The sequence below is a fragment of the Mus musculus genome, chromosome 6, assembly GCF_000001635.26.
Source record: "Mus musculus strain C57BL/6J chromosome 6, GRCm38.p6 C57BL/6J".
In the NCBI taxonomy this organism is placed as follows: Eukaryota; Metazoa; Chordata; class Mammalia; order Rodentia; family Muridae; genus Mus; species Mus musculus.
Window position 1 is genome coordinate 106338237 of NC_000072.6, and position 24502 is coordinate 106362738.

The 24502-nt window shown below is 37.6% G+C and overlaps 1 protein-coding gene across 10 annotated transcripts in view; it reads left to right on the forward strand.

Annotated features, from left to right (window-relative positions):
• Positions 1-24502, forward strand: part of Cntn4 (contactin 4) — a 1022510-nt gene that overhangs the window by 660605 nt on the left and 337403 nt on the right. For all 10 annotated transcript variants that reach the window (XM_006506197.3, XM_006506196.3, XM_006506198.3 and 7 more), the window contains 2 exons: positions 6503-6629; positions 15369-15544. In XM_006506197.3, coding sequence (XP_006506260.1) covers positions 6503-6629; positions 15369-15544 — 303 coding nt within the window. The remainder of the gene's footprint in view (positions 1-6502; positions 6630-15368; positions 15545-24502) is intronic.

Consider the following 24502-nt stretch of genomic DNA (forward strand, 5'->3'; position numbering starts at 1 on the left):
TGGCAGTCTCTAGATCGTCCATCCTTTCGTCTCAGCTCCAAACTTTGTCTCTGTAACTCCTTCCATGTGTGTTTTGTTCCCAATTCTAAGAAGGGGCACAGAAGTGGAAGCTCACAGTCAGCTATTGGATGGAACACAGGGCCCTCAGTGAAGGAGCTAGAGAAAGTACCCAAGGAGCTAAAGGGGTCTGCAACCCTATAGGTAGAACAACAATATGAAGTAACCAGTAACCCCCGGAGCTCATGTCTCTAGCTGCATATGTATCAGAAGATGGCCTAGACGACCATCATTGGAAAGAGAGGCCCATTGGTCTTGCAAACTTTATATGCCTCAGTACAGGGGAATGCCAGGGCCAAGAAGTGGGAGTGGGTGGGTAGGGGAGTGGAGGGGGTGGGGTATGGGGGACTTTTGGGATAGCATTGGAAATGTAAATGAAGAAAATACCTAATTTAAAAAAAAAACACTTGTTGATTAACTGACTTTTCATTTTCTCATTAAAAAAAAGAAGACTTTTCCTTTTCTCTATAAAAACTGTAATTTGAAGTTTAAAAAAAAGGGGGGGAGGGGGTTGGCTGGAAAAGGGAATTTGGTGACCTGGCTGGGAGCAATGTTTCTAGTAATTTTCAGTATTTATGAAGAAAGGAAGAAAAGGGTTAGTATCTATACATCTTAGCCTGACCTATTCCTCAAACAAATTTCTGGTTCTGAGAGGGTTTTCTTGTTGTGTCCTTCCCTCCCAAACTTCAAGGGTTTATAAGTCGTCCCTGAGAGAGGGTGAATCTTATTCCCTCTCATTGCAAAGATGTAGTTGACTTAGAAACAAGTCCAACAGAACTTCTCTGGTGTTGTCATTAGAGTCTCGGACCATGGGCTAACTCAGGGGGTTCTACCATATCAGGCTCTGCTACCTCTGTAGCAAGTCAAAACAGTGGTGTGAGGATAAAGCAACAAGACAGATTTTGCATTCAGTGTAGTCACAGTAGGAAGCAAGGGAGGCAGCCTTCTCGTCCTCAGAATACTTCAAGACTTATACATCTATACAAGGAAGGGGCAATGTCAATGAGCAAAAGGAGTTTGCATAAATCAACTTTGTCAGACTATGGTCCCATTGTTCATTATCTCAGCTGTGTGTCTCTAGTAAGATCCTGCTTGTTGCAGACACCGTTCCCATCCAGAGATGATTGGTTCCACTAAGTTTCTTCATGGGAGAATATCTCCCATGTATGGAGCAGTTCCATCCTAGGATGATATGCCACAAGCCTTGCTATTACTGGAACTTACAAATTCTTCAGTACTCTTACCTGGTTGTATTCAGTTCTGAAGAAAGTTGAGAGAGAATAGGATAAATGCAAGGCTAGTCAACATGGTAGTTTCTGCTTTTAAATTCTCAAATATGTATTTAATCTATCATATATATGTGTGTGTATATAGATAGATGATAGATAGATAGATAGATAGATAGATAGATAGATAGATAGATAGATAGATAGATAGACAGAGAGAGAGAGAGAGAGAGAGAGGGGAACAGGAATCTGAACCAGACTTTATGCTTTTTATGATGCAGAAGATGATACAAAATGGAGGCAGAGGTCACAATTTTATCCTGTTTTTGGTTACTAATTACAAATCTACAGAGTCATGCACAGACTTGATGAATTTTAACAGAAGGGCCTTTAAGTTCTGGACTGCCATATTTGTAAATCTGGTGAGCACTTTTCCTGTGATAGAAGTGAGTTTTGTGATTCTCCAATCAGAAGAAAATACGTCAGGAAATTATGCTTTATCATATCAGGATCCACATTAAATTCCTATGTCTGGGGCTCCTATCAATGGTATAAACCAATAAGACCATTGTTCTTAATTATGTTTTTCAGGAATTCCAAGAATATTATAATGTACTGCTTCATAATTCCCCAAGAGAACTATAGTGACAATACAAGTCCTTTCTATTCAAGTCATCAGGACAGTGAGGCTCTGGGATAACTTTTCTCTTCCTAGGCAAGCCAGAAATCAAAGCATTGATCTTATATACTCTTACTTAAATAAATGAGAGAGAGAAAGAGAGACTCCTTACTAAGAACTCATCACAGCAGGTATGCTGTATGCACTAAGTAAGAATACAACATTTCTCTAGGTCTGTTTACTGTTGTGGTCTGCCCGAAAACCTTGTTCCTCTGCTTAGTGTAGCTCCCTAGGAGGTCTCATGCCCAACATCTGAGTGTTCTAGAGGCCTTCATTTGGACAGCTTTAGTCTCAAGCCTTAACAAATCTGTTCATTTGTCTTTTCTGTCTGTTTTGCGTTGACTTCAATCCATTTCACTTTGTATTGTGGTTGTCTTGAGTTAGAACCTCGGTATGGAGCCCAGACCATTTTCAAATATTGTATGTAACCTATATTGGACTTGAATCTGTAATATTCCTGCCTCAGACTCTAGAGTTCTGAAATAACAGTCATGAGCCACTATGCACAGCCCTTCATTTTTCTTTGTGGGACTCAGTTTTGTAGTTTTCCATTCCTTTAAGCTATGAGGCCAAGTATACACTAAAATGGTCTCTGTAATATTATCAAACAAAATCTGTGGGTTAGATCTTGGTCAAGGAAAATATCTGAGAGTGACTCTAAAGTCAGCATTGCCTCATTTTTGTTCTAGTGAAATAGAGTGTTAGGATTAGAAAAGTCTTTTGTTTTAGTTCCCCAGAGTTAGTGGGCAAGAAAATCACCCAAAGAGTTGGGACAGAGAGCTGGCTCAGCAGATAAGAACACTGGCTGCTCTTGCAGAGGACCCTGGTTCAGTTGGCAGGGTAAGACTCTGGCAAGCCTTAGCTTACCAAGGACTCCCTGAGTGAAGGACTCAGAGCCAGGAATCAATGTGAAAAGCAAGAGGAATGTATTGTTCTGATGTGGTGGGGTTGCCCTGCAGATGGAGAGAGAGAATGACCATGTGAGCCCATCTGGTGAGTCTTTATGCTGATCTCAAGGTAGCAGCCATTGGGCACAATGTGATTGGCTGAACAGTGTGATGTTTAAGCTGACTAGTCTATAGGCAATGAAGTAGGTGGCCAAGAGTTACTCTGGGCTTCCACTACTCCTACTCATAGGTGGCCTGTGATTGGCCCCTCCTCCCTGTGGTCTGAGGAATGTAATTAGCCCCTCCCTTCCAGAGGGGTGCCTCTGTTCTCTAAGACCTTTCACTTCCAGGAGGGGAGGGGTCTGGTGGCATTTTCTAAAGTTCCTGACCTCTTCAGCAGCTCACAACTGCCTGCAACTACAGTTCCAAGGCATTTTGTGCCTTCTCTGGCTTCATTACCAAGCTAGGTATATGATATACATACACAGATGGAAGCTACTCATATACATAAAATAAAATAAAATAAAATAAAATAAAATAAAATAAAATAAAATAAATAAGTCTAAAATACAGAATCACCCATAGAGTGAAGTCTGGGGAAGCCAGTGTCTTCTGGTAGAGTCAGTGAGTCACAAACCTAGCACTGTTGGAATACAAGGACACTGTAACCTGGCTTGAACAGTGACTCCTCCACCATTTTATAAAACGTCTCTTTACCTGTTTAGACTAGAATCACTTTCATTCTTCTAGTGACACAGAACAATTTATGTGAAAGATCTAAGGGTGAACCTTATCTTTCTGGCTATGAAGATGGCAGATAATAGAATTTTGTGTGCTTTCAAGAGACTTGTGAGTCTCTTTGTGACCAGGGTACTTAGATTATACTTGACAATGTTTTCTAAAAAGCCCCTCCTGAGTCTTTGTTTCATGCAAGCTGGCACCCCACAGTTTGGTTGAAACAAAACACCTCTTTTGTTCCTCAAACACTTTGGTAAGGAAAGGCTAAAGGTTTAAAAGCCAAGATGTCTGCTTCCTATACCAGGCCTGCTAAAGATTATCAAATCTCTCACTGTATATTCAGGAAACGAACTAGCCCAAGCAATAAAAACTCTGCATTGCCTTAGATGAGTGTTGAAATATGGTTCGCTTTATGCTAATGTTAATTTCCAGGCAGTGAGCTTGGTTAACTAAGAGAAAATAAAACTTTAGATGGAATGTGTTATTTATAGCAAATGCAAGGCATCATTATTATCAATTCTTATTATAAAATACACAGAAAAAATATCCCTTTGTTATTTAAATATGGCTTGGCTACATTGAGAAATAGTACAGATGTTAATCCACGGCCTCCCAGCTGCATCCTGGGTAATCATTATTATGTTTTATTCCTATTTGGAATTACTGGTAATAGACTGTATATTTTTGTGTGAAATTCAAATCAGGGAGCACCAATGAATTGAGATGATTGATATTATATATACACACACATAATTTTGGAATTGGGGACAACAATAGAAATATTTCTCTCTTAGAGAAAATCTACCACACTTGCTGCTGTCTCTGTGATCTTGTTAAAGAATTCTTTTCATCAAAATAGATGTGCCAAACATTTACTAAATTCTCCATACTCGTAATGAGTTGACCCTTGACAAATAATCTGCATTTGTTTTGAAAATATCTGTGCAATTGTTGAAAATTTGAAGCATAAATATATGGATCCTAAAATATACAATTTTAATGCATAAGCATTTAAAACTTCATGACTGTATGCTTTTATTCTGTTCTTTTGTCTTCTTTGACGGTGCCTGTATTCTGTGATTAAATTTCTCATTGAAGTTATTTTACATATGTAATCAGGAGAAAAGAGAATGGGGACAAAATAATATATAATATTGTTGAAACTCTACATTTTTATGCAGACATGTGTGTTTATGAGCAATTATGGCTCTTTCCCCATTTACAATCAGTCTAAAATACTCGACCTACTCTGTGGTCATTACTTTAGAGCAAACTAAGACAATGTGGGACTATGATTTCCCAGAGATCCTAAAGTTAGTCCTTATCCAAATCTTTTTACATCAACATCATATGTGGTCTCCAGAAGAAATGCAATTCTATTCAGTCATCTTGTCCCCTTTATTTTCCTTATGTCTCAACCCTTTACCTGAAGCTTCATTTTTTGATGTCTGAGTTAAAAATAAATGATCCTGCCAGATTTTACTTAATCTCCAAACATAACTTGAGTCAATGTTCCTCTGTCCCAATTTACATGAACAAGTTCTGTCTGGAACCATCACCCATCAGAAAAAAAAAAAAAAAAAGAAAAGAAAAAAAAAAGGAAAGGAAAAGAAAGGAAAGGAAAGGAAAGGAAAGAAAGAAAGAAAGAAAGAAAGAAAGAAAGAAAGAAAGAAAGAAAGAAAAAAGATTTTCCAGACTCACAATTGCAGTTTACATACTTTAAGATAACCATACCAAAAGGTGAAACAGACTCTCTGCAGCAGGGTTGTAATCTTCATGGCATCACCTTATAGCCAGCTGTGCTTCTTTGGCACAGTTTGTCAGGCAATGGCAAAATACACGAATTAAAGACTTTAAAATGTTTAGAAGTAATTTCAATAGGACATATCCTTATGGATAACTGTGATATTTCATTCTCTTAAGAAACTAATGATTCAAAGAGGGGGAAAGAAAGGCTTGAATGCATTCATAGAAAACGAGAGGCATTGTAGAGTAAAATCCCCTTTTAAATCATGTGGTTCAAAAAAAGATAAAGGTCTAAAAACCTAGGAGCAAAGATAGAAATTGGACATGATTTTGAAGAATGAAATGGATTTTGCATGAACATAGGTAATGAGAAATACTTTGAATAATGACCTACTCTACCCAGCTACTTAAATTATGGTTCATAGCTTATGCTTTGAGCTTTGTTATTATTCCATGACAAAATGACTACCACACATCTAATTTTTCTTCTTCCAAAGCAAGATTTGGAAATGTATGGCAGTTTGCCTTCACTGTGTGTCCAAGCATGTGATCAGCTGGCTTAAAAATGATCCTTTTGTATAGCCAATTTAGGAATCAGAACTACAGACTATTCTTTATTTGATATACATAATCATTTTAATTAGGTTCTCTCTGTGTGTGAGCATGAATGTGTGCTTGCATGTGTGCTCAGTGTAGAGCTGTTCTTTCTTATTAACATTTTATGTTTTTTAAATCATCATCATTTGTTTCCTATTATACTCTTTAATTACAAAAAGGAGGAACTGTTAACTTTGTGGCATTACAAAGCTTTCCAAAGTGACAGCAGCACAAGAGGGATGTAGGAAGCCCAAAATGTGAAGAAAATAGAAGGTTGGGCCAAAGCAGATGGAACAATAAGATGTGGAAGGAAGAAGGAGAGATGCCAGGCAGCCTGTGTCTGGATGCTAGCACTTAAAGACATGATCAACACGTGACAGGGGAGCCCTGTCTTAACTTCCTACATATTGGGAAGAAGTTATTCTTCAATGGGAAATTTCAACTTGAAGCTGAGAAAAAATCTTGGGCATCCTTTTGTTTGTTTGCTATTTTGTTTTTTCTCAATGTGGTATTGATTCTGATGGTTGCTACTATTGGGAAGGCGGTGTTCAATTGAACTTTTTCTCTTTCAGATGACTACACACTGCATGGCCCAGTTTTTGTTCAAGAACCAAGTCATGTCATGTTTCCTTTGGATTCTGAGGAGAAAAAAGTGAAACTCAGTTGTGAAGTTAAAGGGAATCCAAAACCTCACATCAGGTTTGTTTGCTTAAAAATCTGTTTCCAGCCTGAAATGGTGACAGATGTCTTTGATCATAGCATTTGAGACATTTAGGTAACTGATACTGGGTAAATTCAAGGCCAGCCTAATCTACATAGTCAAGTTCCAGGCCACCCAGGGCTTCATAGTGAGACTCTGGATCAAAAACATCAACAACCAAAAAATAAAACAACAAAACCCAAAAGGAACCAAACAAAATCCTTGTTTGTATTATTTAAATTGAAATTAGCAATTGTTCACAGAATATTGAAAAGGAAAGTTTTTAGGTAGGCAATGTGAGGAATTCTGAGAAACATGAGGAAATGATTCTTTCATCAAAACAAAAGCACGGAGGTTCTGTTTCTGGCAGTATTAAGGATTAAACATCCCAAATAGCCTTTCCATTGGAAATATTAACAATTCCTAATAACAATGGTATAATAAAAATAGAATTTTTAATTTTGTCGTAAGCCAGCAGGAAAATCAGAAGTCCATGAGTGTTGGAGGAAATGGATTTAGAGCAAACAGGAGTTGTCATTTTGATGATCTGTTTTATGCAACCTCACAAGGAGCAGAGTTGTAAGTGAAAGACTAGACTTAAAGGAGCAAGTAACATGAAATCATTTTTCAGAAAGAAGCCATTCATACAAGTTCTCCAAATTTAGAATAGATGCTAACCAAAACTCAGCTTGCCTGCTTCAGGAACAATAAAGTGCCAGTAATCATTTATGTTAGACGATGAGTCTTAGTAATTCTCATAAGAAATGAGATGTGTCCATAAAGAGAATTGGCATGCTAGATAACAGACCCAAGGTTATCATCTCAAAACAACAGAAAAAGGTAAAGAGAAGCAAAGTTTGGAGAGTGGATTAGAAGACTAGAGAAGAAGAAAGAGGAAGAAAGGGACTATGTGTGTCTTAGTGTCAGCCATCTTGAGTTTCAAAATGAAAGTAGAAAGAAAATGAGGCAGAAACAAGTGCATAGTGAGACCCTGTTTCCAAAACAAAGCAAAACCAAAACAAACAAACAAACAAACAAAAACAAAACCAAAAAAACCCACCAATAACAAAAAAATAAATAAAATGAAAAGAAAATAAATAATCAAACAAAAACCAAACTGAGCAAAAAAGAAAGCATGTTTATATTATTAAAATTAGCAATTATCCACAAGGTATTGAGGAAGGAAGGAAGGAAGGAAGGAAGGAAGGAAGGAAGGAAGGAAGGAAGGAAGGAAGGAAGGAAGGAAGGAAGGAAAAAAAGAAAGAAAGAGAGAGAGAGAGAAAGAAAGAAAGAAAGAAAGAAAGAAAGAAAGAAAGAAAGAAAGAAAGAAAGAAAGAAAGAAAGAAAGAAAGAAAATTTCGAAGGGTCAGAATTTTCAAAACTTATGAAAACCATCAACTGTAGCTTCTGGACACTTAACACAATTCCAGTACAAATAAAACTGAAATCACTTCTAGAAACATGAAACTGCAGAACACCGGATCGAAGAGATGGCCATCAAAAAGCCAGACTCCTAATACACATATTTTTATTGCGGTGACAATTAAAGTGGCAATTGACTCATCAATGAAAGAAAAAAAAGAAAGTCAACATTTTAATTATGGAAAAAAATTTAACCATCAAGTATAAGCTGGAAGAAATGGAGAACAGACAGGGGCATTGTTAGAAAAAAGGTTATTAGAAGAAATACTAGGGAGACTACAGATGAAAAGAACACTTAACTTCTTGTTGGGAGTTAAGGTTATATGTTAAGACCTTATATAAGATTATAAATTAAGAATATGAAGTAGATGATTCTTCCTAAAACTAAAATTTATCTATTCCATACTCTTCTAGTTTGTTTTAATGTTGTTATGATAAAATGCTGGACCAAAATCAGTTCAGGGAGGAACAGGTTTCTTTGGCTTGCAGGTTACAGCCCATCATTAAGGGAAGCCAAAGAGGAACTCAGGGCAGGAAATTGGAGGAAGACACTAAGCAGAGGTCACCAAGGAATGCTGCTTACTGGCTTTATTCCCCATGGCTTGCTTACCTGCCTTTCTTATGCAACCCAGAGCACTTGTGTAAGAGTTGTTCTGTATACAGTGGTCTGGTTCTTCCCCTCAATCAGCAATCAAGAAAACTCCCCACAGACATGTCTACATGCCAGTCTGATGGAGGCATTGTCTCAGTTTAAGTTCTCTCTTCACAGATGGCCCTGTTTTATGTCAAGTTGTTGAAAACCAAGCTACCCATGTCTTAGTATATACCCAAAGAAAATGACATAATTCTTTGAAAGAGATGCCTGGTCATCTCTGTTTATTGTATCATTAAACGCAATGACCAGAACATGAAATGAACTGGAGTGAGTATACAACAGCACATGAAAGTATGAAGAAAATGTGATTCAGACATAATGGAAGATTATTCAGTCACAAAAAGAATGAAATCCTGCTCTGTTGTTCTCGCACTGTGGAGAGCACTGCAGGACATTATGTTAAGTGAAATAAGCCAGACATAAAATGGTGCTTCATGTTATATCCCCTATGTAGGGCTAAAAATATGAATCTTTTAGAAATACAGGGAAGAAAGAGCGGTTGCGAGAGGACATGAAAGAAGAGAGGCAAGGGAATAGAGAGGTTTGGAAACCTTAGCCAAAAATATGGAAAGCAGGGTTTACTTGTAGCTTTGTATATCACAGTTGGGTTATGACAATTTATCATGTATTTCAAAATACCTATAAGAAATACTTAGGAATGAAGCTTTGTGGTAGTACACTTCCATATCAGGTTGAAGGACCTAGATTCAATTCCAGTGCTTGAGATAGCAAAATAAGCAAAGACTAAACAAATTGTATCTTCTTTTTTTTTCTTCTGATCTGGGATGTAGTTCAGTTACTAGAGTGGCTATATATTCTGTATGAAGACCTAAATTTGATCCATAGAACCATAGAACCAAGGCACAGTAGTATGTAACTGAAAGGATCTACTACTTAGGAAAAAGAGGCAAAATAAAAAAGATCAAGTTTGCCTTCAAATACCTAAGGAATTTGAGGTCAGCTTGGGGTGTATGAGGCCCTGTGTCAAAAACAAATAAATTTAAATTTAAATAAAAATTAAAATGATTAAAATAAAAATGAGTAAATAAATAAAAGCCTACATTTAACATTCTAAACATAAAGGAGGAAAAGAGGCTAATATAATATTTTATCTTGTGTAAATGACAATTTTCTCAGTGTATCTCATAAATATGTGTTAATTAGAAATTTCTTTAAGGGAGAACAGAATATACATGTCTGTAGGCAGACAAACACTGAATTCTGACTCCTACATACTCTCACTAAAGGAAATTCTAAAAGACATTTTTGAGATTGGATAAAAATGATAACAGAGAGAAGACCTGAGCTATGAGAAGACAGAAATAAACAAAGTGATGTGCCAATAATTCCACATAAAATTAATTTCTCTAAAAGTGGATAATAAAGAGAATATTTTCTTTTAAAAAAATCAAAAGAAGAAAAGTTAAAATTCATGACCGTGATGGAAGCATTTTGAAAAGACTTACCCTGGACAATGGTTTGCCCGTGTGATTAAGGAAAGAAATCAAACTGAATTCATATTTTATGTTACATGCAAAAAATCAATTTCAGATTAATAAAAGCCCTAAATGGGACATTTTAAAACAAGAAAGAGAACAGCCATGCATATTTATGAATTTTGGGAGAAAAAGATTTTTAGTATGATAGGAGATGTACCAAAAGGTTTTTAGTATGATAGCAGATGTACAAATAATTAAAAAAAATTTAACTTCATTAATAGTAAATATTCTGTTCAATGGAATAGACTGAACTGAGAAAATTCTAGACAATGGATTGAGGCAATATAGAAAATCTCTATCTTGAAAATCAAAACAAAAAAAACAAAAAAGGTAGAAAATTCCCCCAAATCAAAACGTGTAAAACAAGTACCTAAATAGAAAGGTTAAACAATATTCTATCGGCTCTAGTAAGTGATGGTGCTGGAGATATTGTTCAGTGTCTGTGGTAAGAACACCCCAACAGAAGCAACGCATGGGAGAAAGGTTTGGTTTAGTTCCCACTTCAGGCGTGGTCCCCACCATGATGGGGAATGCCAGCAGCAGGAGCTCGGGGCAGTTGCTCAAATCCCAAGAGACAGAGCAGTGGATGCTCGTGCTACTGCACTTCTGGTCTTGGGGCCTCAAGACAGCTTCATTGCCTGCTTCTTAGAATGAAGGTGAAGGACCTCTTAGATCTGTTCATTTTCATAAGCCTTTGGGCAACAAAGGCTAGATTCACGTATTCTTGGATGATATATTCAAGACCATCCATAACAATCACTTAAAACATGCTGCGGATGTAATTGAAGATTAGACTTGGATAAAGGCATGGTCCCAATCAAAATCAATACAGGAGACTTCATGTACTAAATATGATTCACTTCATTAAACGTAGCTCTTCATTATTTTATGATCCCTTACCACACATATCTTATGTAAGTTATTTCATTTATATCCAAATTTACTGCTAAGAAAGTTATTGCAAGAGTAAAGAAGATGCATCTATGCCACCCCTCTTGGCTCAAGGAGCATCAGGGAACAGAGTGCAGAGAGAATATAAGAATTAGAGGATAAAAATGAACACCCTAAAGTGCTATCTTCCTAGCTGAGACTCCCATCAATATACAGTAGCAGTGACTACCAGCTTGTTCAGGGAATAAAAGACCCCTAATTTAGAGGTAGTGGGTAGATGTGCTAAAGGCTTAAAAGAAAAAGAGATGTTACAGGGTTTTGAGAAAGGCCACCTGTTTTGCCACCTGGATAAAGAAAGGAAGAACATTCCAGAAAGAAAAAGAACAACTAATTAGAGAGGGCTTGATATTTGAGTGAACAGGCCATTTGTCATCTGACAGAAGATATATTTGAAAGTGAAAGAACACTGTTAGTAATTACTGTAGAGCATTATCTATAAACCCTATGCTGTCCTGACCAAACCAGGAGACATTGTCTCTCTGTGTACAACACAATAAACTAAGTTAATGATTTGAAAACACACTGCAAAGTCAAAACAAACGCGAGAGGCAAGGTTGCCCAGATATATAAATGATGAGTTAATGGATCCCACTTTGAGCACAGAGCAGAGGGTAAGTTCACATGTTAGCTATAAATGAAAACAAATTTTGCAGCCGATTTTGGCAAGTTGCTGCATTGTTTTTCCTCAAACTGTGACCTTTAATTAACATTGCCTGTGTAACACTGTGTTTCTGGATATAGGGGCTTGCCTTGTTATTTAAAACAAGCCATAGAACAGAAACCTATTATGTTTTTTTTAAAGATTGCAGGGGAAAGCTGAGGAGAACTTTTAATCAAATGCATTAGCAATGCTAGGCAGTGCACAGTGCTCGCCTTTATCCCTCTAGCAGTATGTGTGTGACATAATAGCAGCCTGAACCCAGGAGCTTAAAAACTGAGAGCAAGAGAATGAATAGAAGAGCAGGTGTTTTCTAACACCTTGCTAGCTGAACTTTCATAGTCTTGGTGTTGACTTTCAGGGGGGTTGAACGAGTAGGAAAATCTCAAAAGTGAGTGCTCTGTGGAGAACTTCAGCCGCAGGTTTTTCCTACAACACCCTAACTGACCCCTTTTCTTTACATTTCTTCCTTCAACTGAGTCTTTTCTTTACATTGTTTCTGCCCCTCAGTTTTGAAAGGATTGACCCCGACCCAGAAAACTTAAGAAGTTTTGCCCCTTGCCAACTTCTCTTGTATCAAAGTTCCCTAAGGGCGGCTGACATTACTTATTTCACCCAGCATCTCTTCCCAGGAGGAAGAAACCTTTCAAGCAACTGGTTAGAGTTGGTTTGCTATGAAGTTTGTATTCAACTGAGTCCACAGAGAACAAATTCTAAGTTAGAAAAGAACTGACCCACCCTGAGTGTCAAGTTCAAACCATTAACAGAGGTTTTGTTTTGTGTGTGGTTTTTTTTTTTTCCTTTCCAGTGAATCTGTACACTGACTTCTTAGCAGAGAGTGCAGAACCATACGGGGGGGGGGGGGGAGGTGTTCAAGGTGGTGGTGTTTGCCTGAGTATAACCCCCAATATCTGGAGAGAGTTTAGTTGTGTCTCCCCCAAGTAATTCTGCTTACAAGACACCAATTTGCCTTGCCCCCTGGGAAAAACTGTTATTTACTCCAAATGAGCATTGCCACTCCATTACCAATACTTAAAAGATTTCTCAAACATTGAAAGCAAATTGTGAGATTTTTCAAGTGTTTCACTACGCAACAAGAGAAGAAATTCGCCGTGCAATCCACATTCAATTGGAACAAACTCTGACTGCATTGCAGTAAAACACCATAGCGTGCTTTATAACACAGACCCGACTGCATGTCTCATAAAACACTTTATTTTCTAAATCACCCCATCCCTGTTGCTGTTTGTATGTAAAAGCAGGCGATAAAGTAGATGAACGGACTTCAAACACAGCTCTTTTGGGTCGAGGGGATAAGTGCAGACAAACCTATAGAGGTTTCATAATTCCCACAGCCAGCCTCATGAAAAGATTCACATGGTCCCATTCCCAGATTCCACACTTTGCTTGCAGCTCACATTATATTGCAATTTCCTCTTTGAGTTCTTAGATTTGTCATATTAAATTGCTCTACCATCATTTGAACTGAGAGTTATGGCCAAGACGTGATCAGCTGACTAAAAGCAAATGTGTAGGGCAGGCAGTCAGTTCTAGAGGCTTGTGTGCAACTAGCACTGCTGGGATATAACTTGGCTGGTTCTCTTTATTGCTTATTACTTTCTTGTCTGTGTCAGAGCACAGAGAGAATTACTGCAGAGCCTAAAAACACTGTCAGTTTCTAATATCCGGCTTCTTATACACAAACACATAAAGAAGTAAAGTCCTATTTCTGCTTCTAGCCTACTTTCTCAGTGCTTCTGTTTCTAGATTTTTTACACTTCAAAGACAGGGACGTGAAGGAACTCATGTCACTGGGCTGAGTGAGGCAAGCCTGGTTCATGAATTGTGTCTATGCTCAAAGCTCAACTAGAGAAGCAGAGTTTTGAATGAGTTAAACTCAACAAGTGTTCACTGAACAAAGTGAGAGGCTTAAGTGCTAGATGGACAGAAGTGAGGACACAAAAGTAGTTTCGGTAAATCATCTTGGGGCAAAAGCACTCTTTACATGAGGAATAATGAACTTCCACAGGACTACTGATGAATCCTGGACCATTTTAACTAGAAATATGGACGTTCATTGGAAGATGCACATCTCCTCCCCCACTGTTTTCTTTTTAAGACAAAATTTCCTATTTAACCTTGTCTGGACTGAAGCTCACTATGTAGACTAGGCTGGCTTCCACACGAAGCCAGCCTCTGCTTCATGGGTGCAAAGTTTAAAGGCAATGGGCAACCATATGTCTCCTATGGGATGGATTTCAGTGTTGGATGTACTGGCTGAAGCACTTGGGAGATGGAGGAAAGAAGATCAGGAGTCTGTGATTATCTCAATTACAAGGGAGATTGTGGCCAGCCTGTGCTGTGGTGAGACCATGTCTCCAAAAGACACATGCAGGCATGCGCATGTCATGTGAAGTTAACAGGCTGACAATTTTATCACCTAAATTCTTTTACATTATGTATTCATAAGCACAGTGCCTTGGGATGTAATAAAGAATTGCACAATTGGTGGGCATGCACATGCGCATTTCTATTTAGGTAATGGCTCTTGTTATTTTAAGAAACTAAAATGAATAATTCTTCATTTCTACTCGCTTTGTTGATTTGAATCAATTTCTTTTGTGCTACAACCTATTCGCATGTTTTCAGTTCCTATGAGAGGCTTGGTAATTCATAAGCTATCCAAAAAGCAGTCATTGAATTATATTAGTTCAAAAGTTTGTATGGATTCCTATGAATTACTGAAAGGTTATTTGACTCAGATAAAGCTCACATTCTTTGGATGATTTTGAGAACAGACTTGTAGATATTTGTACCAAAGCTAAGCTACTAAAATACGAGTCCCGATAAAACTAATTTATTGGGCTCACTATTGCAGTCAGATTCACAGGTGACCCAAGCAAATGAACTGAAGGGCAAGAAAACATTCTTTGCTTTGGTTACTTAATAGCCTGTAGTTCACTGGGGCAGTTGATTGACATTTTGAGTGCCAGTGGCTAAAGAGATCATCCAGTTGATCCATGGCCAGGCAGATTTGGTCCCCGAAGCATCTCAGATCAATAGAGTTCCTTCGCTTTGCCACTAGGCACTTCAGTCATTTTAAGAACTGAATCAAAATAGGCTTGGCTGCAATTTCAGCAACTCTTCTGCTGTTTCCCTGAAAGTGGTATATACTCTCCTCTTGATATACTTATTTAAAAAGTGAATGCCAACCAGACAAAGGACTTTTTACTAAGCAGCCATGGTTTGAAGAAAGTTATAGAAATTGTATAAGAAATTTCCCCCACAAGAAATTGATTATAGCGTTCTATGTTGTCATAGAACTGGTGCTAAAGTTGGATTATCATCATTTACTATAGAAGACAGCCCTCTCCCCACAAGTACTTAAGATGTCACCATTGCTGAATAGACAATTTCTAATATATGCTTTTACCATGCTTCAAAAAATGGACTGGTGGTATTTCATGGTATTTCTAGTTGTTATCTATTTTAGACAATTCAGAACTATTGATTAATATTACAAGGCTTTATCTACTGGCATTTTATACTACAGGTGGAAGATAAATGGAACAGATGTTGACATTGGTATGGATTTCCGCTACAGTGTTGTTGACGGCAGCTTGTTGATCAATAACCCCAATAAAACCCAAGATGCTGGAACGTACCAGTGCATAGCAACAAACTCATTTGGAACAATTGTAAGCAGAGAAGCAAAGCTTCAGTTTGCTTGTAAGTAGTCATTATATTGCACCTCCAATGTTTCTTTGAGCTTCTGTACAGTGTATGATATACTTTACAAACAGTACCTTCTGACAGACCACATGGATTTGAATTCGGCATATGATAGGTTTTTTCTATTTAGAAAATAGTTTATGTAACTAATAAATTATAAACATGGGAGCAAAGAGGTATGTTTCATAGAGCCTGAGATAGTTTGCTTATATGATAATTTGGTTATATGCTGATTTAAGTACATATACATTTATACTTGTGTTAGAGTTTACACATTAAACAGAGCAACTGAAAAAAAAGCCAATTTAGTTAATTGTAAGCAACCTAGTAGTTGATAAAGAAATAATTTAACAATAAAATTCGGAGTGAAGGTATAGCATAGTTGTCAATTCACCAATAAATCCTATAATTCTCTGTTTTGTTTAATAGAGTAGAAAAATATTTTAAGTCCAATAATGAAAAGTAGGGATAAAGTGTTACTCACCTTTTAGATCTTTATACAAAATTAGAACACAGAAAGACAAATTGCCAGGTCTTGAGATTGCCATTTAATAAAAAGCTTTGACTGTGTGAAGGAAAGTAGAATTTAGAAATAGAAAATTGAAAATCAAAATCTAGCAGTAGAAGCAGTAAGTACATATTATACTGTAGGCACCTTGAGAATTGCTGTTCAGCTACAGTTTTAAAAGTGTATGTATTTGCATATGATTATATATTCCCTTGTATAAAATCTCAACTCATATAGCATTATGTTAATATCAAAGGTTTCATAATTACTAAGTCTGTTGGTAGGTAACACTGTAGAATATTCTCATTAACAAAACCCACTCTGGGAACAGAATTTCAAATATACCTATTATAATATTCAGCACTTAATCTTTTATTGCTTTTTGATGGTACTTTTTTTGTAAGTGATAAATGAATTTTCTAGAAATTTTGTGTATATCATAAATGTCTCCTGAGATAGTCTTTAGTGTTTTAGGTAAGCACGATGATAGGAGGGTAATACATCTGATTAAGAACCAATATGCATACTTCTCAGATACAAGCTAGCATATGCACTCACTCTTTATTAATGACAGATGAAACACATACTTTTATTTGACAAAATAATTATGAAATTATAAAATCACATGCCTTCAGCATAGGGGAAAACCTCATCATTTGATGAATTATGACTCCTCTGTGATTTGATATCTTTTAATTGCATAACAAATTCTTAACAATGTTAAAAGGGGAGAAAGAAACTATTACCAGCAAGGTGACTTTCTAATATAAATTAAAAAAAAAATCTTTACCCACCCCTCAACAATATGCTTTTATAAAAGTACACACATTGATATTTTCAACAACATTATAGAGACAGCATTTTCTATTCAAGAATAGTTATTTAAACAGAACAGGATAGTTTACTCTGAGGACATGTTCCTTGGCATGCTTTTTGAAGGGTACTCCTGAAGACAAACCTTTGAAGGCCACCTTGCTCATCTTATGTCACCAATGACATAAGAGCCATCAAATCTTTCCCACAGTTGTTGCTGGCAGTCACTCATGTCATGCCATGTTCATGTTTGCTTTTTCTGCACGTGTGTCTGTACACTCTGTACACGTCGTCCCCACATGGCCAGAAGAGAACATTGAATCTGTTGGAGCTGGAGTCATGGACAGGTGATATGTGCATGCTGGGAATGGAACCTGGGTCCTCTGGATGTACAGTCAGTGCTCTCATCTATTGAGTCAATTCTCCAGCCTCTTTCCAATTCTTACGATGTGAAACTAGTTGGAGCCACCTGTGGCCACACTAACTGGGTTCCTGAGTGGGAGGCAGGAGCTGTATGGGAGAGAACGACAAGAGAAATAATGGAGGCCAAGACAAGGTCAGGTCAGACCCTTACATTAATGAACTTTGCACATTCTTATTCAGCTAGCTGCAAATTTAGCCAATTATTCTATAGTTGAGCCCCAAGTTTTATTTGCCCTTAAAGCAATGGAAATTTCCTTATAAAAGTAAGATGTACTGTCTCTTCAGTATTTGTTCCTGTCTGTTCTCTCTTCATCTTGAAACCCTGTTTCTACTATTTATCATAAAACAGTGACTAATCTTCTAAAAATGTAAATTAGATCATTCCACATCTTTGCTTTATGCCTTCTGCTACACCTTTTAAAAAATATATTACCACATCTTATTTTAACTTTTAAAATAATGGCAAACTACTCTTTTGGTACCATAGCCTTCATACTTATATTTTCTTTGCCTGATACCTAACATCTTTTCCACTCTTTTACTTAGCAGATTTCTTAAAATCTTCCATTCTTGACTTTAGTGTAATAGTCTTTGGTGGTTTGAATAAGAATGGCTCCCACAGGCTAATATATTTGATTGTTGGTTCCCAGTTAGCTGGCTTGTTAGGGAGAATTAAGAGGTGTGACCTTGTTGGAAGAGGTATGTCCTGAGGGACTAAGCTTTGAGGTCTCAAAGTCCATACCTGGCCCAGTGTATCTTCCCTCCTTCTTGTTGATCACTTGTAAATTCTTACCTATAGCTACTGCTCTGCTCCAGTGCCATGCCAGTCTATCTGCTGGCATGTGTTCCACCATAATGGAAATGGACTAATCCTCTGAGACTGTAAACAATCTAACAAAGTCTTTCTTTCATGAATTGCCTTGGTTAGGGTGTCTCATCTCAGTAACAGAATAGTAGCTATGATACAGCCTAATAGATATTTTTCATACCCCCTTTTCTTACATAACAAGAAGAGTTTCTTTTACATTGCTCTGCAATTGTCCTCTAGCCCTCAAATTCAACCTCACAAGAATCTCTGTTCCTTTTCCAGGATTTGATAAAACTTGGAATGACAGCATATTTTCCAGTTTGGTTTTGATTCTTCTAATAACATCTTCTTTCTAAAAGACCTGAGATCATGGTCTCCAACCTGTGTTTGTAGAATGTCTATCAGTTTACTTGTATGAATGTAGATATTCCTTTGTTAACAACTCATTTAGTAATGAGTATGCCTGTAAAGCTAAACTGGGAAAGATGCATGTTAACAAATATTCACCATTTATATTCTAGCCATATTTGGAGCTAAAATTCCTCATTATCAATCTATATCAATCAATACTGGGAGGTGTTCTTCCTAGACATTTTAATTAAGAGCTTCATGTGGTCTATGAGTTGTATCATGGGTATTCCATGCTCTTTGCCTAGTATCCACTTATCAGTGAGTACATGCCATGTGTGTTCTTTGATGACTGAGTTACTTCACTCAGTATAAAATTTTCTAGATCCATCCATTTGCCTAAGAATTTCATAAATTCATTGATTTTAATAGCTGAGTAGTACTCCATTGTGTAAATGTATATTTTCTGTATCCATTCTTCTGTTGAGGGACATCTGGGTTCTTTCCAGCTTCTGGCTATTATAAATATGGCTGCTATGAACATAGTGTAACATGTGTCCTTATTACATGTTAGAGCATCTTCTGGGTATATGTCCAGGAGTGGTATAGCTGGTTCCTCAGGTAATACTATGTCCAATTTTCTGAGTAACAGCCAGTCTGATTTCCACAGTAGATGTACTGGCTAGCAAACCCACCAGCAGTGGAGAAGTGTTCTTTTCTCCACATTCTCATCAGCATCTGCTGTCACCTGAGTTTTTGAACTTAGCCATTCTGAATGGTGTAAGGTGGAATGTAAGGGTTATTTTGATTTACATTTCCCTGATGACTAAAAAGGTTGAATATTTCCTTAGGTACTTCTGACCATTCGAGATTCTTCAGTTGAAAATTCTCTGTCTGTTCCCCATTTTTTTTTAAAAAAAGGGTTATTTGTTTCTCTGGAGTCTAACTTCTTGAGTTTTTGTATATACTGGATATTAGCCCTCTATTGGATGTAGGATTGGTAAAAATCTTTTTCCAATCTGTTGTTTGCTGTTTTGTCCTATTGACAGTGAGAAACTTTCTTTTCAATTTTATGAGGTCCCGTTTGTCTATTGTTGATTTTAGAGCATAAGCCACTGGTATTCTGTTCAGGAAATTTTCTCCTGTGCCCATGTGATTGAGCCTTTTCCCCATTTTCTCTTCTATTAGACTCAGTGTATCTGGTTTTCTGTGGAGGTCTTTGATCTAATTTGACTTGGGCTTTGTACAGGGAGATAAGAATGGATCAGTTTGCATGCTTCTATATGTTGGCCTCCAGTTGAACCAACAGTATTGTCTTTTGACCACACTGTTCCCAATGTAAGGTACAAGTGAGCCAATGTTCTCATCATGAATTGTGTGGTCTTATTTCTGAAGGAACTTTATATATTTCCTAGCTTATATCTTTATAAAAGTGAAAGTAAAGATTGACATAGATGGACTATTCATTGTTATTACACAGACAATAATTTTCCTAGCCAAGGAAATAAAACCCTAAGCTCCTAGTCCTGAGCTGGCCTTTTCTTTCAAATTAATCTAGTTCAGAATAAAAACATCCCTTAGCTTTGATGCAACAAACCATACGTTCCAGCTCTCATTACATACTTTGTATTATTTTATTCATAGAATAAGCATGTACAGTTTGATATATTATTTCTATTTTAAGGTTTATTAAAAATTATTTCATGCTGCTTTTGTTGACAGAACTTGATAATTTCTTGTATTGGCACTTAACATCTTTAACTTGTATTAATTGACTCCCAGAAATTTTCTATTTCAGTGGAGATGATGCATCTAAGAATAGGTTCCCGTTTTGCTACGCAATGTCTTTAGAAGAGAAAATTTTCTTTAATTAAACCAGTTCAGCATAAAGCAAGCTCCTTTTGAAAGACCCACAATGTGAGGACTCCTCCACATTCTGACTCAGGAGAAGCAACACCACAAATCACTCACGAGAAACAGTCTTGCTGCAGACTGCAAGAGCACTTTTATTCAAGAGCACTCTTGGGCCCATGGTCATACACCACGAAGGGGTAGAGGACCATGGTGCCCTGTGTAGCGGGTCAGAGGGTATTTAAAGGAAGAAACCACAACTCAAGGAGGTAGGGAGGATTTTGTTGGAAAATACTGAAAATACCAGTTAAGAGTCACAAAGAAGTGCAAAGTCACAAGAGTCACGAGGAATACCTGGTAATTGTGAGGGTTATTTCTCAAGACAGTTTCTAAGAGCCCCTAACAATAGCACATTTGCATAGCTGGTTCCAGCAAAGGTCAGGGTGGGTCAGGGTGACTTTCTTTGGGTGAACACTCCTTGAACATAGGAAGTGGGTGGGTAGAGGAATGTCAGTATCTGTTTTATGATTAGCATACCTTAGAACATTGAGTCATAGAGGTCACATTCTCAAGCCTGGGCCTAAAGACCTAGAATATTGCTTTTACGTTATATTTTTTCACTTTAATGGGATATGAACCCTTTCATGAGTGTTACTTATTGTAGTATAATTTCTTTTTTTTTTTTCTTGGCTTTTACTGTAGAGTCTTTTTTTTTTAAATTAGGAATTTAGCTCAATTACATTTCAAATGCTATACTAAAAGTCCCCCATACCCACCCCCTCCACTCCTCTACCCACATACTCCCCCTTTTTGACCCTGGCGTTCCCCTGTACTGGGGCATATGAAGTTTGCAAGTCTAATGGGCCTCTCTTTGCAGTGATGGCAGAAAAGGCCATCTTTTGATACATATGCAGCTAGAGACAAGAGCTCTGGGGTACTGGTTACTTCATATTGTTGTTACACCTATAGGGTTGCAGTTCCCTTTAGTTCCTTGGGTGCTTTCTCTAGTTCCTCCATTGGGGGCCCTGTGGTCCATTCAATAGCTGACTGTGAGCATTCACTTCTGTGTTTGCTAGGCCCTGGCATAGTCTCACAAGAGACAGCTATATCTGCTTCCTTTCAGCAAAATCTTGCTAGTGTATGCAATGGTATGAGCGTTTGGAAGCTGATCATGGGATGGATCTCTGGATATGGCAATCACTAGATGGTCCATCCTTTCGTCACACTTCCAAATTTTGTCTCTGTAACTCCTTCCATGGGTGTTTTGTTTCCTATTCTAAGAAGGGGCAAAGTGTCCACACTTTGGTCTTCGTTCTCTTGAGTTTAATGTGTTTAGCAAATTGTATCTTATATCTTGTGTATCCTAAGTTACTGGGCTAATATCCACTTATCACTGAGTACATATTGTGAGAGTTCCTTTGTGATTGGGTTACCTCACTCAGGATGATGCCCTCCAGGTCCATCCATTTGCCTAGGAATTTCATAAATTCATTCTTTTTAATAGCAGAGTAGTACTCCATTGTGTAAATGTACCATATTTTCTGTATCCATTCCTCTGTTGAGGGGCATCTGGGTTATTTCCAGCTTCTGGCTATTATAAATAAGGCTGCTATGAACATAGTGGAGCATGTGTCCTTCTTACCTGTTGAGGCATCTTCTGGATATATGCCCAGAAGAGGTATTGCTGGATCTTCCGGTAGTACTATGTCCAATTTTCTGAGGAACCGCCAGACTGATTTCTAGAGTGGTTGTACAAGCTTGCAATCCCACCAACAATGGAGGAGCATTCCTCTTTCTCCACATTCTGGACAGCATCTGCTGTCACCTGAATTTTTCATCTTAGCCATTCTGACTGGTGTGAGGTGGAATCTCAAGGTTGTTTTGATTTGCATTTCCCTGATGATTAAGGATGTTGAACATTTTTTCAGGTGCTTCTCTGCCATTGGTATTCCTCGGGTGAGAAATCTTTATTCAGTTCTGAGCCCCATTTTTTAATGGGGTTATTTGATTTTCTGGAGTCCACCTTCTTGAGTTCTTTATATATATTGGATATTAGTCCCCTGTCCGATTTGGGATAGGTAAAGATCCTTTCCCAATCTGTTGGTGGTCTTTTTGTCTTATTGACGGTGTCTTTTGCCTTGCAGAAGCTTTGCAATTTTAGGAGGTCCCATTTATCAATTCTAGATCTTACAGCACAAGCCATTGCTGTTCTATTCAGGAATTTTTCCCCTGTACCCATATCTTCGAGGCTTTTCCCTACTTTCTTCTCTATAAGTTTCAGTGTCTCTGGCTTTATGTGGAGTTCCTTAATCCACTTAGATTTGACCTTAGTACAGGGAGATAGTAATGGATCAATTCGCATTCTTCTCCATGATAACAGCCAGTTGTGCCAGCACCATTTGTTGAAAATGCTGTCTTTTTTCCACTGGATGGTTTTAGCTCCCTTGTCAAAGATCAAGTGACCATAGGTGTGTGGGTTCATCTCTGGTTCTTCAATTCTGTTCCATTGGTCTACTTGTCTGTCGCTATACCAGTACCATGCAGTTTTTATCACAATTGCTCTGTAGTACAGCTTTAGGTTGGGCATGGTGATTCTACCAGAGGTTCTTTTATCCTTGAGAAGAGTTTTTGCTATCCTAGGTTTTTTGTTATTCCAGATGAATCTGCCTATTGCCCTTTCTAACTTGTTGAAGAATTGAGTTGGAATTTTGATGGGGATTGCACTGAATCTGTAGATTGCTTTTGGCAAGATAGCCACTTTTACTATATTGATCCTGCCGATCCATGAGCATGGGAGATCTTTCCATCTTCTGAGATCTTCTTTAATTTCTTTCTTCAGAGACATGAAGTTCTTATCATACAGATCTTTCACTTCCTTAGTTAGAGTCACGCCAAGGTATTTTATATTATTTGTGACTATTGAGAAGGGTGTTGTTTCCCTAACTTCTTTCTCAGCCTGTTTGTCCTTTGTGTAGAGAAAGGCCATTGACTTGTTTGAGTTAATTTTATATCCAGCTACTTCACTGAAGCTGTTTATCAGGCTTAGGTGTTCTCTGGTGGAATTTTTAGGGTCATGTATATATACTATCGTATCATCTGCAAAAAGTGATATTTTGACTTCTTCCTTTCCAATTTGTATCCCCTTGATCTCCGTTTGTTGTCTAATTGCTCTGGCTAGGACTTCAATTACAATGTTGAATAGGTAGGGCGAGAGTGGACAGCCTTGTCTAGTCTCTGATTTTAGTGGGATTGCTTCGAGCTTCTCACCATTTACTTTGATGCTGGCTACTGGTTTGCTGTAAATTGCTTTTATCATGTTTAGGTATGGGCCTTGGATTCCTGATCTTTCCAAGACTTTTATCATGAATGGGTGTTGGATTTTTTCAAATGCTTTCTCAGCATCTAACGAGATGGTCATGTGGTTTTTGTCTATATACTGAGTTTGTTTATATACTGGATTACATTGATGGATTTCCGTATATTGAACCATCCCTGCATTCCTGGAATGAAACCTACTTGGTCAGGATGGATGATTGTTTTGATGTGTTCTTGGATTCGGTTAGAAAGAACTTTATTGAGGCTTTTTGCATCAATATTCATAAGGGATATTGGTCTGAAGTTCTCTATCTTTGTGGGGTCTTTTTGTGGTTTAGGTATGAGAGTAATTGTGGCTTTATAGAATGAGTTGGGTAGAGTACCTTCTGTTTCTATTTTGTGGAATAGTTTGTGAAGAACTGGGATTAGATCTTCTTTGAAGGTCTGATAGAACTCTGCACTAAACCCATCTGGTCCTGGGCTTTTTTTGGTTGGGAGACTATTAATGACTGCTTCTATTTCTTTGGGGGATATCAGGCTGTTTAGATCATTAACCTGATCTTGATTCAACTTTGGTACCTGGTATCTGTCTAGAAACTTCTCCATTTCATCCAGGTTCTTCAGTTTTGTTGAGTATAGCCTTTTGTAGAAGGATCTGATGGTGTTTTGGATTTCTTCAGGATCTGTTGTTATGTCTCCCTTTTCATTTCTGATTTTGTTAATTAGAATGCTTTCCCTGTGCCCTCTAGTGAGTCTGGCTAAGGGTTTGTCTATCTTGTTGATTTTCTCAGAGAACCAGCTCCTCAATTGGTTGATTCTCTGAATAGTTCTTCTTGTTTCCACTTGGTTGATTTCTCCCCTGACTTTGATTATTTTCTGCCGTCTACTC